Source organism: Trifolium pratense, linkage group LG2 (genome assembly GCF_020283565.1).
Source record: "Trifolium pratense cultivar HEN17-A07 linkage group LG2, ARS_RC_1.1, whole genome shotgun sequence".
NCBI lineage: Eukaryota > Viridiplantae > Streptophyta > Magnoliopsida > Fabales > Fabaceae > Trifolium > Trifolium pratense.
This window is the reverse complement of record NC_060060.1, coordinates 8,311,379-8,326,531: the sequence shown is the minus strand read 5'-3', so window position 1 is coordinate 8,326,531 and position 15,153 is coordinate 8,311,379. Positions and strand designations below refer to the sequence as shown.

The 15,153-nt window shown below is 34.5% G+C and overlaps 1 protein-coding gene across 1 annotated transcript; it reads left to right on the top strand.

Annotated features, from left to right (window-relative positions):
- The first annotated feature begins 4,955 nt into the window (after window positions 1–4,955).
- On the top strand, window positions 4,956–14,431 carry LOC123905741 (flowering time control protein FPA). The gene is made up of 4 exons (XM_045955454.1): window positions 4,956–5,194; window positions 5,551–5,898; window positions 10,762–11,981; window positions 12,984–14,431. The coding sequence occupies exons 1-4, from the start codon at window positions 5,192–5,194 to the stop codon at window positions 14,191–14,193; spliced, it is 2,781 nt and encodes a 926-aa protein (XP_045811410.1). The 5' UTR covers window positions 4,956–5,191; the 3' UTR covers window positions 14,194–14,431.
- Window positions 14,432–15,153: the final 722 nt, after the last annotated feature.

Below are 15,153 nucleotides of genomic sequence, written 5' to 3'. Positions count from 1 at the left end.
TTGAATAAGAAAAGGGGCAGCTTCAGCCTACTACTATTCCAATCAACCATTGAATATGTTACAAAAAAGAAAACATTGAATATGTTTGAACCATCAATGTCTATTAATCAAAGAATATAAACCAGTTCATGTCAGAGACCAAAATTTGACCAAAGATTGATTTAAAATACCAAATCAATTGATCACATACCGTATGTGCAAAAGCCCCATTGTTGATTGCGAAATTTCTTCAACTGTTCGGCTAACCAACCCATGTTTCATGTCCAGATTTCATGGCCAGCGAAGAATTTCCTGTTGAAATAGCCTTTGAGTCAGTATTGGACGGTGCTTAAATTAGATGTTGATTTAGTTGCTTAAATTAGAAAATGTTAGTTAATTTACTCTTAAACACTTCAACAATTTTTTATTAAACATTCATCAAAGTAAATGAAAGACCTGTGTGTGTTTGTGTTAGCCTTGAATTATCTTTTACATGAATTCAGACAAATTTAGAACTGTAATGTTAAATAAATAAAAGACTAAGTTATCTGATGTTCTCTTAAAAACTAAGTTATCATTTTTCAAATTTGAGGGATTAATTTTTTTTTCCCGTCCATCTTAGTCTTCAGTTTTCTTAATTGTATTAGTAAAAGAAGTTCATTTTAATAAGTATTCTATGACTAAGAGCATTATATATGAGCGTTTTTTTTTTCTTTCAAACAAACTTAACATATATATAATAAGCTGTAAGCTAACTTATTTGTGTTATCAAATGATTGAACTAAAGTGTTTAATGAGCTCCTTCTAAAATTAAATAGTTCGAGAGAACTCAAATTTTATCTATCTATTGACTGAACTCATTTATAACTAAGAGCCATTTTTAAGAATTGAAGGGCTAATATATAAAAAAAAATCCAATTAATTAACCAATAGGTTGATTAACGGTCTCGCCTCAATGGAAACATGTAGTAAAATACACCTCCATATTTATAAATGATTGAATAAGTTATTATAGCAACATTTTCTAGACAATAATAAGTTATAATATGTAAGCTAAGGACCTGATTGGGAAAACAAAATATTTGCAGAGTTTAGAAACATAAAAATGGACAAAAGCAACTGAGTTATAAGAAAAGTTATTATGCGCTAGAATTATTTGTAGTTTAGTTACACTAACAGTTACTTAACTAGCTACCATCTACCATAGAATATTCAAATTTTAAATGGAAATCGGTTAACAACAATACCAAGCTTACAAAATCTTAAAAGGACTTTTCTAGAGCTATGACTTAATTCAGTAACAAAATCGAACAATTCATATTTGAAATTCAGTAAATCGGATTTAAAAGTTAACACAAAATGTGAGCCGAGCAATCTTCATTCAACCGTGTATACTATATTGCAGACTGCAGTGACAGTGTGATATTTTGATTACAGAGAACTCATTTCCTTCAGTTACCTGTCTATTGGCTGCTTCACTGGACTCAGCAAATTCTGGCCAAATATTCAATAGCAAATAGCGGCTTGATGAAATTAATCAACCCAAGATGCCACATTTCAAAACCAACTGCAGATAAGAGAAAAAGATCTTAAGATACTTCACACATCATAATAAATACTTTTCAATTTCAATTTGCCAAGTATTTACCACAATAAACAAGCTCATTTTTATTTTCAACAGGCACTCGACAGAAATCATGCTTAGATCCATTAGAAGTCATATACAACCAAAATTATGAGAGATCCCCACATTTTCCTTTGCATTGCTCACTCAAATGTTTATTTCTACTTTTGGTGAGTAAGCCTATGAATCTATGATATGAGATATGATTCAATGATTTCAATCTCTGTCAAAAGCAAAAGGGTATGTGTTGTTCCAACTGAAAATTATTGCTATGAATCTATGTGTTATATTGTTCAGATTACTCAAGGATCAGAGACCAAAATTTGACCAAAGTTAAATTTAAAATACCAAATCAATTGATCACATACCGTATGTGCATAAGCCCCATTGTTGATTGCGAAATTTCTTCAACTGTTCGGCTAACCAACCCATGTTTCATATCGATAGGAGATATCCCAAACCCTATAAACTCCAAACAAATCACCATCTCACTCAAGAACGAGTAGGTCGCGGAAAGATCATGCCCAAACACATAAACCAAACCCGCCGTCAGTTAAATTTTGTTTAGCATCACAGAAAGATCACGCACAAAAACACAAACCAAACCCTCCCTCAAATCCATCTATCGCCACCATGCCCAGCGGCTGAATAGCAGAAAATGAATGGAGTTGGAATGAACACTACAGAGGAGAAACACGCTAACAGAGAAGGAAGAAGGGAATTGATTGCTGTTCAAAACAAAAAAGGGAATGGATTCTCTGCGCACTACCCATAGTACCCCTCTAATCATTTAATTTTTTTTTTTTTTTGGCAAAACAAATATTTTAATTTGTTTTTTTTTTTGCAAAACTAATCTTTCTCTACATATATGGAGTACCTTTGCTTTAATCTCTCAATGGCGGTTAATATGCATATATGATATATGCATATTGAACTTTAAAAAAATTAAATATCATATTATTTTATTCGATAAACAAATTATGAAATAAAAAATTTAATCAAATTTTAAAAAAATTAAATATCATATTATTTTATTCGATAAACAAATTATGAAATAAAAAATTTAATCAAACCCGTGCATCGCACGGGTTGAATACCTAGTATCTACATAATTCAGTAGTCTAATTAGTTGGAAATTTATTTACGTATAACGAAGCTTGATACTCAACAAGACCATTATATGTCGTAGTATTGTTGCATTTTTTCTTAACAATGTTATTTCTTTCTTTATAACTAAACATTTTTTATTTATTTACAATAAAATTGAAGATCGAACTAAGAATTTCTAGGAGAGAAACTCTTATCTAGGCACACACCTAACACCTCATTGTTGGGCACAACCAATAAAAACTTTGCACATCATTAAAATCAAATAAAATATAAATTGTAAAAATCTAAAGTAACCGAACCGGTGAGGTGGCCCTTCTTCTCTCCTCTTCTTCCATTGCCACTGTTTTCAACTACCCACCCACACTGCACACCGCTTGTTTTCGTCCACTGCGATGGCAAGACCTTCCACCATGATTGATTCCTCCTCCTCCCATCGCACCAATTGAAAGGATTTCAAATTATATTCATTATCAATTTTTGTTCGTGCTTATATGGATTTTATTGCCAATTTTATTGATAAATTTTTAGTTGTGAATTTGACCGTGAAATGGATCTAGTTCAAACCGCATGTTCTATTTTTCTTTATTAATTGTTCAAAGGTGCACTGGTTTTGTCAAATTTGACATTGAAATGAAACCATATGTAGATTGTAAAGTACCGAGAAGAAAGAGAGAAGAGATTTTTTTATAATTTATGATTTAATTGATTTTAATGTTGTGGAAGGTTTTTATTGGTTGTGCCCAACAATGAGGTGTTGGGTGTGTGCCTAGATAAGAGTTTCTCTTTCTAGGATACAACCAAAATTTTCACCTAGTGACTTAGCAAACAACTTTTCTTATAAAATCAAGAATATATGGGTGCGTTTGATTCGTAAAAGGATGATTACTGGACAGAACAGTACTGGATAAGTGAGAGTTACAGGACAAATTTTTGTACTGCACTCTGTTTGATGATCGGTGCACAGAACAAACAATTTTGTACCGTATCTTGTTTGATATGTTAAGTACTGGACAAAATAATACAAAATTTACTGTAATGTCCTTTTTAATGTACAATGATTTTTTAGTTAAAAAAATGCATAATTTTACTTTTTTTTTAAAAAATATTTTCTAATTAAAATTAAACCATCTCATAATTAATTTGATGAACAATGTTCATCATCTTCATCTTCTTTTCTGGAAAAAAAATTTTTTTAAAAAAATCCCAACATCATCTTCATCTCGTAAACCCAGAAATCTCCAACATCATGAGAAACTAACACCTCGATGCTTCTCACTCTCGATCCAATTCCAGTTTCCAAATCTCTAATCCCCAATCTCAAATCCAATTTCCCTTTTCTTGTTCAACAACAATTAATTAGAGATAGGGGATTTGGATCCAATAAACTGGTATCAAAATTCATGAAGAGCAACCAAAGATTTTGATACTGCCTCGTTGATGGGTACTATCAAAATCCTTTCAAATATTGATTTTGTAGCAATCAGATATGTTGCAATACTCTTGAACAACGCACGCTAGAAATTCCAGCTTTTTTTTTCCTCCCGGAATTTTTTATTAAAGTTTTCCGGTATGAAATTTTGACTATACAAATTTTTTGTGTGGCAAAAAAAAAAAAAATTAGGGGTGAAGTCAAACAATTAAAAGAGTAATATTGGAAGAAAAATGTGTTTGTAGGGGTAAAGGAATAATTGTTGGGTAGGAAAAAAATTTCAGGAAGAGGCAATGAGATAACCTAAAGGATAAAAATGTATTTTTTGTTTATTTGTCTGCTGGACAAAAAGATGTCCCCCACTTTAGTGAGTAACAAAAAAGTGGGTAGTTGTCCTGTCCTTCGTGACTTTTTTTGTGCTGTCCTTTTTCCTTTTTTTAAATCAAATGCAGGACAACTATTTTTGTTCTGTCCTGTCCCTTATTTCTTTACAAAAACATCACATTCAACTATATGTCATTTTTTTTGTTTACAATAAGCTAAAAATCGAACTCAGAACCTATAACCGAGAATATCTATATCTAAAATAATATTGTTACTCTAATAAATTGAATACTTCTTAGTAACCCAAAAAATACTTATCCTAACCGGTCCATTGCTCACCCTACGACAAAATACGTATTTTATTTTATACTCTTTCAGCATTACCAAGTATAGTATTTTGGAGTTGGAAAGAATAGAAAATGGAGAGGATCCCAACTACTATTTTGTTTTTTCTTATAAAAAAAAAAAAAAAAAAAGTATAGTATTTTGTTTTTGCATATCATGATTCATGAGCATATCTGTCGTTTGTTCTTGCGTCTTTACAGTCACAGTTATAGCGATTAGTATTACCCTCACTCACCACTAACCATCACAAACCCTAAAAACTGAAAACTTCAATCGGCGACACTCACTTCTTTCTCCGATCCTCAAATTCTGCGTGCGAATCCAAAATTCTCATTCGTTATTTCTCTTTTCTTCTCACAATTTCGCCTCTTCAATTCACCATGGTTAGTTTTATCTCTACTTCGCCAATTTCCAGTTTCCCCTTTTTTCACTTCAATCACTATTCACTCTACTAGGGTTTCTCTGTTTTCACTATCGTCAATTAGTTTAGCTTGAATTCGTTACCAATTTCACTTTTGATATATATTTTTTTTATTTCTCTCAGCAAACTGTTGCAAGAAAATAAAAAAGATGATGATTTTTTTAATTGAAAAAAGATGATACTTTTTCAATTAATTGAACTTATTTATTTCAGTAATTTAATATTTTAGTGTGATTGTGTTAATTTTGTAAGTGAAGATTGTTTGAAAGATGATAATTTACCGTGTTTTGTTGGTGTCTGTGTTGTGTTTGATAATAGTCAAGTCGAGGCGGAAGGGATCGACCTAGGAGGGATTATCCTTCAAGATATGAAGACAATAAGGGTAATAGTGGTACGGGGCGCGGTGGTGGTGGTAGTAGCAGTGGTAACAATGGCAATCCTCCTTCCAGGCATCTTTGGGTTGGGAATCTATCACACAACATTGTAGAGGATGAACTTGCTCATCCTTTTATACGATTTGGACCGCTTGAAAAAGTTGCATTTCAGCCCGGTCGAAGCTATGCTTTCATCAACTTTGAAATGGATGAAGATGCCATTGATGCTATGCGATCGCTGCAAGGTTTTCCTCTTGCTGGCAACCCGCTTAGAATCGAGTTTGCAAAGGCGGTCAGTGTTGCCAATCTTATACTGTTTGTTACTTTTCCAGCTGATTATATGTATATACCCCAAATGTTCAGCTCTGTTCAATTTAATTCAATTCAATTCATTTAATCAAGACCATATATGGTGATGGTAATTGATAAAGTTCATCCATCAAATTAGAAAATAAAGTTTAGAATATAAATAAATAAAAACTTGCAACAACAAAATTTAGGAATACAACACACCAGTCATTGTTTTCCATGTATTGTAATTGATAAGGTTCACCCATCAAATTAAGTTAATCCACTACATGCACATTACTGTCAAGAAAAGCATGGCACAATGTTTTCTTTTTAAATTGATACTCCACTCCAATCCATACTTCCAACACTACCAAATGGATCCAAGCAGCGTTAGACCCGAATCGGCTGCAGTTGAAATTTCACGCAGTAAATGATCTCGGTCGTTATTCTGAGTTCGACGGGCTCAGATTAAAAAATAATAAATTAGCTTTAAGCGAGCTTGACCATTTATTGAGATCGGACAATTGATATCAGTAACTGCATGACGCAGTTATTGCACCAAATCCAAATCTAGCAGCATTATCATCTCACATTTTTGCAAGTTCTGAATTGGATTTCCGCACTCCGAAATTTTGCATCCAATGATTTTGACATCAAATGTATACAAAACCTCGTAAAAAATGGGTGGAATGTGTTGCTCCTGTTACCGGATTTGGATCCTCTTCAGTACTTTCTCTCATGTTCCTCATGCTGCCATAATCTTGACCATTCATCCAACACTTTCTCTCTTCTTTTTTTCTTTGTAGCTCAATTAACCACTGGATTAGAAAAAGGAGAGAGGACTGAACATAAAAAAATGGAGAGGATTCACATACCACATCTCAAATAAAAAAGCCAGTTAGGAGCACCTACTGGTTAGATTTTAAGAGAAGGCTAGAGATTTAATCTGGAACTTAAATATATGAGGATAAATAGAGCTGTGTTATTCCGACAGTTTTGTCGACACGGGTGTGCACAATCCAAGTAGAGAAAAATTTCCAAAAAACGAAAGATGTATCAATATGCGGTGTTTGTTGTTGACATTTGTGTCGATAAAACAATTCCGGGATAATTACTGTAGAGTAAAAAACTTAAACTAGGCATTTAATTGAAAGTTCTGATTTTCTTTTCATTGTGTCCTACTTTTGCATGAAGTTGATCGCTTCAGCTCTGTTTGGTTTAAGACTGTAAAAGACAATAAAAAAGATTTTACCCAAAGAATTGAACATTTAAGAGGCAAATTAAAGGGAGATTGCCACTGTAGGGAAACGAAAGAAACTTAAATTAAACAGAAGGCTCATCAGCTGTATAGTATGTGGGCAGTAACCCTATTAGCACATCATTCTACCCAGTAAGTCAATGTTTCAACCAGTAGAATAAACAAAAAAAAAAAAAAGACTGTTCAACTCATATGTTAACTGGAATTGGTTGTATTTTTCATTCCAACTGCTTGGCCTCATCAGTTTCCTCTATACTTCAAAAGTTAATAACCATAAAACTATTAAAACAGCAGGACAGTTTCAAAGATTAACCACTCAATAGCTCATCATATAATGTCACCTTAAAGGTTGCCCATTTCAGTGGTCAGGATCCCATAATTATGACTTCATTTTATTCATCACCGTGGTTAAGGCATCGTGATTCAAACCAAATCGCAACCAAATACCTAATGTTAAAGAAATCTGCTGCTCTGCCAATGAAATCTCCTTAGTAGCACTGCAATTGGGTTTCAGCCTAGATTGCTGATATTGCCAAACATATAAGCCTAATAATGACCTGGAGATTTTATGGAATTTTGACATGTTATGCATCAGATGATGCTACTGCTTTAAATTGCTTTACAATTACATTGCATGTATTGGTATATAATATATGGGACTGGGAATTCCACCTTCAATTTTCAGTTCTTGCATACACTTCCATGAAAAGGGTTTATAGTACTTAATTTGGTAATATTAAAGAAAGCTAATTATGGATGTAATACATAATTATATTTGATAGGAAATATAATTCAAAACCAACAATGAGTTGGTCCAAGTGGTAAGGGTCTTGGTCCCCTTAAGCATGTGGTCAGAGGTTCGATTCCTGGCTCATGTGTATGGAGAAAATTCGGCTGGGAGGGGAGAACCCACCTTGTGTGCCCCACAGGTTCCCCGACGGAGATTAGTCATCGCTAACGGCGGTGGAAACTTCCTACCAATATTATGGTAACCAAAAACAAAGGAAATACAATTCATTTATATTTATAATATATACAACTAAACTTTAGCACAAGTTCAAAAAATCAACAATCAAAGAACCTGTTACATAAAATTATGAAAAAATAACAGTCCAAAACCCAGTAAAACAGCATATACACACTACATGAAAACAATTTGGAAATCTGCAGTCAGCAGATCAAATTCAATCTAAGTTGCAATATAGATCAATTTCAAATAATAACTTCACTCATTAAGTTTAGCAATAGAGAATAAAATTTTACAGAAATATCCTAACATTCAAACAACAGAACTGCTTACGTTGTCAATAAGACCAGAAATTAATCCAAGTCACTTATTGGAATCTGCAGCAGGATGTGGTAATATCAATTCAGTGTTATTGTGTTTGAATCTAGTGCACATGGCTCAATATCCAACACAATATATGTAACTACTAATTATGGATGTGAATGTTGACTTGCATGGCTTATGACGTTAAATTTGTGTTCGTATCAGTGAACATAATTTTTATATGATGTTTTAGGATGCTCATGTCCATTTGGAGTGTGGATTATGACATGCGATTACCCAATCAAGTATCTGAATCTTGTTCCCCATGTTAAGTCATAATTTTCCATGCCTAGACATTAATCTAGTTAAAACCTATTGGTTTGCAATGCATAAAGCTGCAGATAGGAATGCACTTGCATTTGTCAGGGCTGTAGTTGTAGACTGGATTTCTGTAAAACATAAGCAACAACAAAACATAAGCACATACTTAGTAGAACTGTGGCTTTTTGAGGCCTCCAAACATGAACCAAACTATTGATATTTGATTGATTGTTCTGGAGAAATTCCTGCATCACTATTTAGAATTACTCTCCCTGTCTCATAATACAACAACAACAGCAACAACAACAACCACCAAGCCTTATCCCACTAAGTGAAGTCGGCTTCATGGATCAAACAACGTCATAATATTATATCATATACCATATTTCTATCCAACTCATTAATCTCTAGATCTTTCTTAATAGTTTCTCTTATAGATTTTCTAGATCTTCCTCGAGCTCTAGTGAATTGACTACCAGTCATCATCCATCTGATCCACTGTCCTTACTACAAAATCAGCAGGTCTTCTGTCTACATGCCCAAACCACATCAGTCTAGTTTCCACCATCTTTTCTACTTTAGGTGCTACCCCAACCCTCTCTCTAATGTTGTCATTTCTAATCCTATCTCGTCTAACTTGCCTTTATTACTTGAGGCAAAGCCAAGAGACTTCATCAATGTTTGTAAATACACTATCAAACATTGTAAGTGAGCTATACTTTTTGAAGCTCAATAATTGCCAATTTACTTAAGTTTCAGCTTGCAGCTTAATTTTGACTTGCATGGCCTGCAACTTCATATGCATTATCCTCTCGAATCCAGTCTCATCAACAAGATGATATATCCACACCAATTCACATGTAGCTTGGACCATGGTATTATATCCTGATTTGGCACTTGATTGAGCAGAGTATCACTCTTGCATCTTACTTCTCTAGCTTATTAGAGGGAATCTAGCCTAGTTAACATTTGATAAACCCACTACTACAGTATGTATGTGATATCTATACTAATGCGACTTGGTGCCGTTTCAGATTTATTGATCTATGAAGAACAAACTAGTTCATGGAGATGATATAAAATTATAAATAGTAAGCACAGTGATAGAGAAGACAATATCAGGCTGAGCGATTTCAGTTTACCATTTCGTTTGTATAAATTTCTTTTGTAGTTTCAGCCAAACTGAAAATAAAACCAAAAGAAAAAAGAAAAAAAAAAACCGTTTGCATTTTCTGCTCTGTAAACCCACACTATACTTGCTTTTCTTCTCCCCTTAATTTCCGTTTGCTCCCCTATTATATAATCCAGAGCCTACTTGCTTTTTCAAACTTTTTGTTTATATGGAAATTGGAGCTCACTCTTGGAATAATATTTTTTTATTTTTGATACTTAATATGGTTAATGACTGGTGAAAGTGAGAAAGACCACACTGGGTTTGGCTCGATGCATGTATCTGTTATGCTACAATGATTTGATTTCATGTAAACTAACACTCCTACAGTCCTCTCAGAGCTTGTGTAGTTTGGTGCCTACTGCCAAGTTATTCTGTGACCTTCAGATCACTATGGAGAATAATCTGATTGAGATAGGCTCTGTCTGGCGTCCATTTATGCCATTGGATCTAAAGGAACTGTAAAATCATCGATGATAAGTAACTTCATATGGGATAAGATAGCTAATCTTGCGTTTCTGTTTTTTCTTTATGCGGAATTCCTATTTGGGATATTGAAGGAGATTAGGCGGTAATACATTACTTGGAAGCCACAAGCAATATGCCATATGGGAACAATATGTTAGGATAAGGCAATTGGAAACCAAAATAAAACTTGTTTGAATCTTTAATTCTTTATGTAAGCTCAATAATACATTAGTTTTTGGTTAAAGCCTTCATGCTTTTCATATTGTGATCTAAGCCTGGTTATATAAATAGTTTCTTTTTTCTCTTAAAAAATACTAAAATCTGAATGCCCGAAACATACAACAATTTCACATTTAGTTTATATTGTTGATCACAGGACAAGCCATCAACAGTAACACGTGATGAAGATTATTCACGTGATGAACGAAGATCGGCATTAAGGGGATCTCCTTTCTCTCAAAGAGAGATTAGAGGACGTCATGGTAGCCCTGAACCACATTATTCTGACAAATCCAAATTTAGTGATAAAAATCCAGAGCCCAGTGAGGTTTTGTGGATTGGGTTCCCGGCTCAGTTGAAGGTGGATGAATTAATTTTGGGAAGGGCTTTTTCTCCATTTGGTGAGATTGAGAAGATTTCGACATTTCCAGGTCGTAGTTATGCATTTGTTCGCTATAGAAATCAGATGTCAGCATGCAGAGCAATGGATGCTCTCAAGGGAAAGTTATTTGGGAATCCCCGTGTTCATATTTGTTTTGCCAAGAGTGAATCAGGTTCATCAAGCAGTGGGAAGAGCTCATTTGGTGGCCCTCGATCCCCATCATACAAGTCAAGCGGTCGTGGTGGATCTTCCGAGAACTTCAGGCAGGATAGGAGCTTTGGCGGCGAGCAAAACATTAGTTCTCCGAATATGTTCGTGAATTGGGATTCTCGAGATTCTGATGCTTATGACTTTAACAACAGGGGTTCTTCATGGGCTGGTGGAGCTAACACATACGGGCAAAGGAATATTGGAGAGAAGGGCACTCCACTTGGAGTATCACAAGAATTTTATGAACATATAAATAGTCCACCAAGAGAAAGACACTTTCATCAGGGTGATTTTCCACAGAAATATTCTCAAAGGGGTCCATTCTTTGAAGATCTGCAGGGCTTGCCTGAAGATGCTCCCTATCTACATGTTGCTAAAAAACTAAAGAGCGATTCTTCTCCTGAGAGAGAGCTTCCAGAGTATGCTTTCTCTGAGTTAGAAAGACAAAAACATGTTTTCCCAAGATTATTACCTGATTTTCCTCATCATGAGCCTTTTGATAAAAGCTTTGACGCTGGAAATTTCACTTACGGACAAACATTTAATCACCCACCAAATTCACCTCTGGTTCGCATAGACAGACATGAAGGCCGGAAACCTTATGATAGTTTCCAAATGGGTCCTGGTGCTCTCCAATCAAATTTTGTTGAGAAAAAAAGATTTACACCTGAACCTGATAATTCATCTTCATCTGAGTGGAAATGGGAAGGAACCATTGCTAAAGGCGGGACCCCTATTTGTCGTGCCCGCTGCTTCCCTGTAGGGAAAGTCCTAGATATCGCATTGTAAGTATACAATTTTCCTTTTATAATCTATTTTTTTTAGAATGTCTTGTGTCAGCTTTGAAACAGTTCACTTTTTTCTATTTCTATACTAGTATTGTTTTACTAAGACTCATGAGATAGAGTGGCTTTTAAAATGGGCTGAAAAGACAACCTGGAGATGCTAGGGGGAAAATATTGAAATTTGTTTTTGCCTCTATTAAACTAGAAAAATTGTTGTAATCTGTAAACCCTCACTGACCTCGGAATGGGGTACCTCACCTCCCTGAACTTTTGATTACCAAAAAAGGGATATACTGATATTTTTGTGACATTTTTATTGTCCATAGCATAAAGCATTTTTCTTGAATGGCAATCCAAAGGATATAACTAACTAGTCTTTTGGTAGAAACAGCACCTCATTGATCTATAATTAAACTTCACCCGCCATGTAGTTTAATCTTAGTGAAACAACCATTTTATTCTTTTGTTTTAGGTCTCACTTAACTTAACCACCTCAAACCTCAGTTTAACTTGAAAACAATCAGGGTTTGTTTTGGTTTGACACTGTTTTAATTTTCTGCTCTTACAAAAATGTCACTTTCATTATTTTTCATGTATAAGTGGTAAACATAGTGAAAAACATTTTTGTAAAAGTTTTTTGTTAGTTGTCTTCAAAAATGTCACTTCCACTGATTTTCTAACGTTCACCATTTCACACAAAATGTTGAAACTAGGAAATAAAGTGAACACAGGGCAATAGTTTTATAATTGTTAGTGAAATAGAAAGTGATTTCTCCATTGTTAGTGAACACAGGGCAATAGTTTTATAAAGTGAACACAACGTCAAATGGCATTTTTTGTTAGTTGTCTTCAAAAATGTCACTTCCACTGATTTTCTAACGTTCACCATTTCACACAAAATGTTGAAACTAGGAAATAAAGTGAACACAGGGCAATAGTTATTAACTTCATTTTCCTATCAATTCTTTTATGTTGAGTTTTAATGCAATGCATTTATTTCAGACCGGAATTCTTAGATTGCACTGCAAGAACTAGTCTAGACATGCTGTCCAAGCATTACTACCAAGCTGTTGGAGTCTGGGTTGTTTTCTTTGTGCCAGGAAGCGATGCTGACATTGAATTCTACAATGAGTTTATGCATTATCTGGAGGAAAAGCAGCGGGCTGCGGTTTCCAAGGTGGATGACAAGACCACCTTATTTCTCGTACCTCCATCAGATTTCTCAGAGAAAGTGTTAAAGGTACCTGGTAAGTTGAGCATATCTGGTGTTATTCTGAGGTTGGAATATCCGGGTTTGAACCAAGGTCCTATGCACATTGAAAGAGAAACGAAAAACGAAAACCTATTGTCCTATAATGAGAACATATTGTATCCAAATTCGTCTTATCCATCCGTACGCATGCCTCCAAACCCATCATCTATTTCAGAATTGGGTAATTCTGGTATAAGCAATCTTTCATTTCCGGGAAACAAATTTGAAGCAGCTCCATTCATTTCTGATTCAGCTCATTCTGCGGTTGGCATGCCTGAGTCCTATGATGAAAGAAGTCGCTATTATCCTTCCACCCAGCCACGGACATCCGTACCAAACTGGCCTTCTCAAAATCCACAAAATTTAATCTCGAATAGAACTTTACCTTCACATCAATTCAGCGGCGCCGTTGAACCTATTGCTGACGAGCATCATCACATGAATGTAAGTTCAACTCAACATTTCGGTGGAAATTCTGGTATTCCATTTGGCAGTAATAACAGGTCATCATATCCAGAAATGAGAAATTTTGATCCTTCAACCCCTGTGGGATCCCTGCAGCCAGAACAGCTTGCACAACTAGCTGCATCTCTTCTTGAGAAGCAGAGGCAATTGGGAAGCTCTATGAGCACATCTGCAACGAGTGATCCAAGACAGAACAGATTTAACGAGTCGGAAACCTCATCCAGACAATCATATGCTGCAGAAAACAACCTGGCAAGTTCTGAACACTCGACATCTCAGTTTGGTCACGTTCTACAGTTGCAAAAGCAACATCAGATGATGCCAAATGTGCCCCAGTTATCACAGATGGTTCAAAGAGAGGTCAATGGAAATCAGCAGTTAGCAGATAATAGTTTGCAGGATGGTGGAGACGCAGATACACAGAAACGTTTAGAAGCAACCCTAAAGCTGGCTGCTACTCTTCTTCAGCAAGTTCATCAAGGAAACGGGAATTGAGAAATGGTATGATATCAGCTTTTGTTTCCGGATCAAGATCCTCACCATTTTTTACCCTCTCCATTAGTTCCATTACCAATGTTTTGAAAATATATTAGTGTGACATTTGGTGGGTCCAATTACTTTTTATACATTTCAAAACGATAGTAATGGAGAGATAAAATGAAGAGAGAAAACGGAGAGGATCCTAACTCTGCTCTCCTAGTTTGATGTCTTGACTTTTGAAGCACTAAAACGATGATAAATGGTTGTCATTATGATGTTTATATTTACGGTTAATGCAGTGGTTTTTAAGCAATGAGATTTCTTGTAAAAATGTTGTAGTGCTTTGTTTTTCACGATCAGTTATAGCTCCATACATAGTGTGTCATTTCATTTGTTTGGGAAAGTTCATAAGATTCAAATACGCTATTGAATGAGGGAAAACTAGTTTAATGGTAAGTAATTATTCAACCATTCACCATAAACTTACTTGATGCACCCTTGTCATTTCAGAAGTTCCCTCTAGGCCCAATATTTTGGTTTGTTTTGATTTTTCTACAGGTTTTACTTTTTATGGTGGTAATTTTAAATAAAAAAATTGGTAAAGGGGAATACTTCAAGTAATCATAATGATCATTTTACAACTATTTTGACGGAATTTGAACTCAACACCTTGAGATTATGAGGTTAAACTCTTTCCACAAAGGTGGCACCTCAAGTGTATTTTGCTTTTTAGTTTGATAACTATATTTTGCTTATTTTAAAAAAAATTGATAACTGTATTCGGGAGTGCAATCATGTTTTGTGGTTTTGGTACAAAGTGCAATCATTTTATGTAGATATTTAATTATGTTTTATAATTTTTTTATGGGATATATTTATTTATTTTAGATAAAATTTATGGGATTTATTTTAATATATGGTTAAAATATAAAATATATTTTGAGCATTATTATATTATAAAGATAAAATGTGATT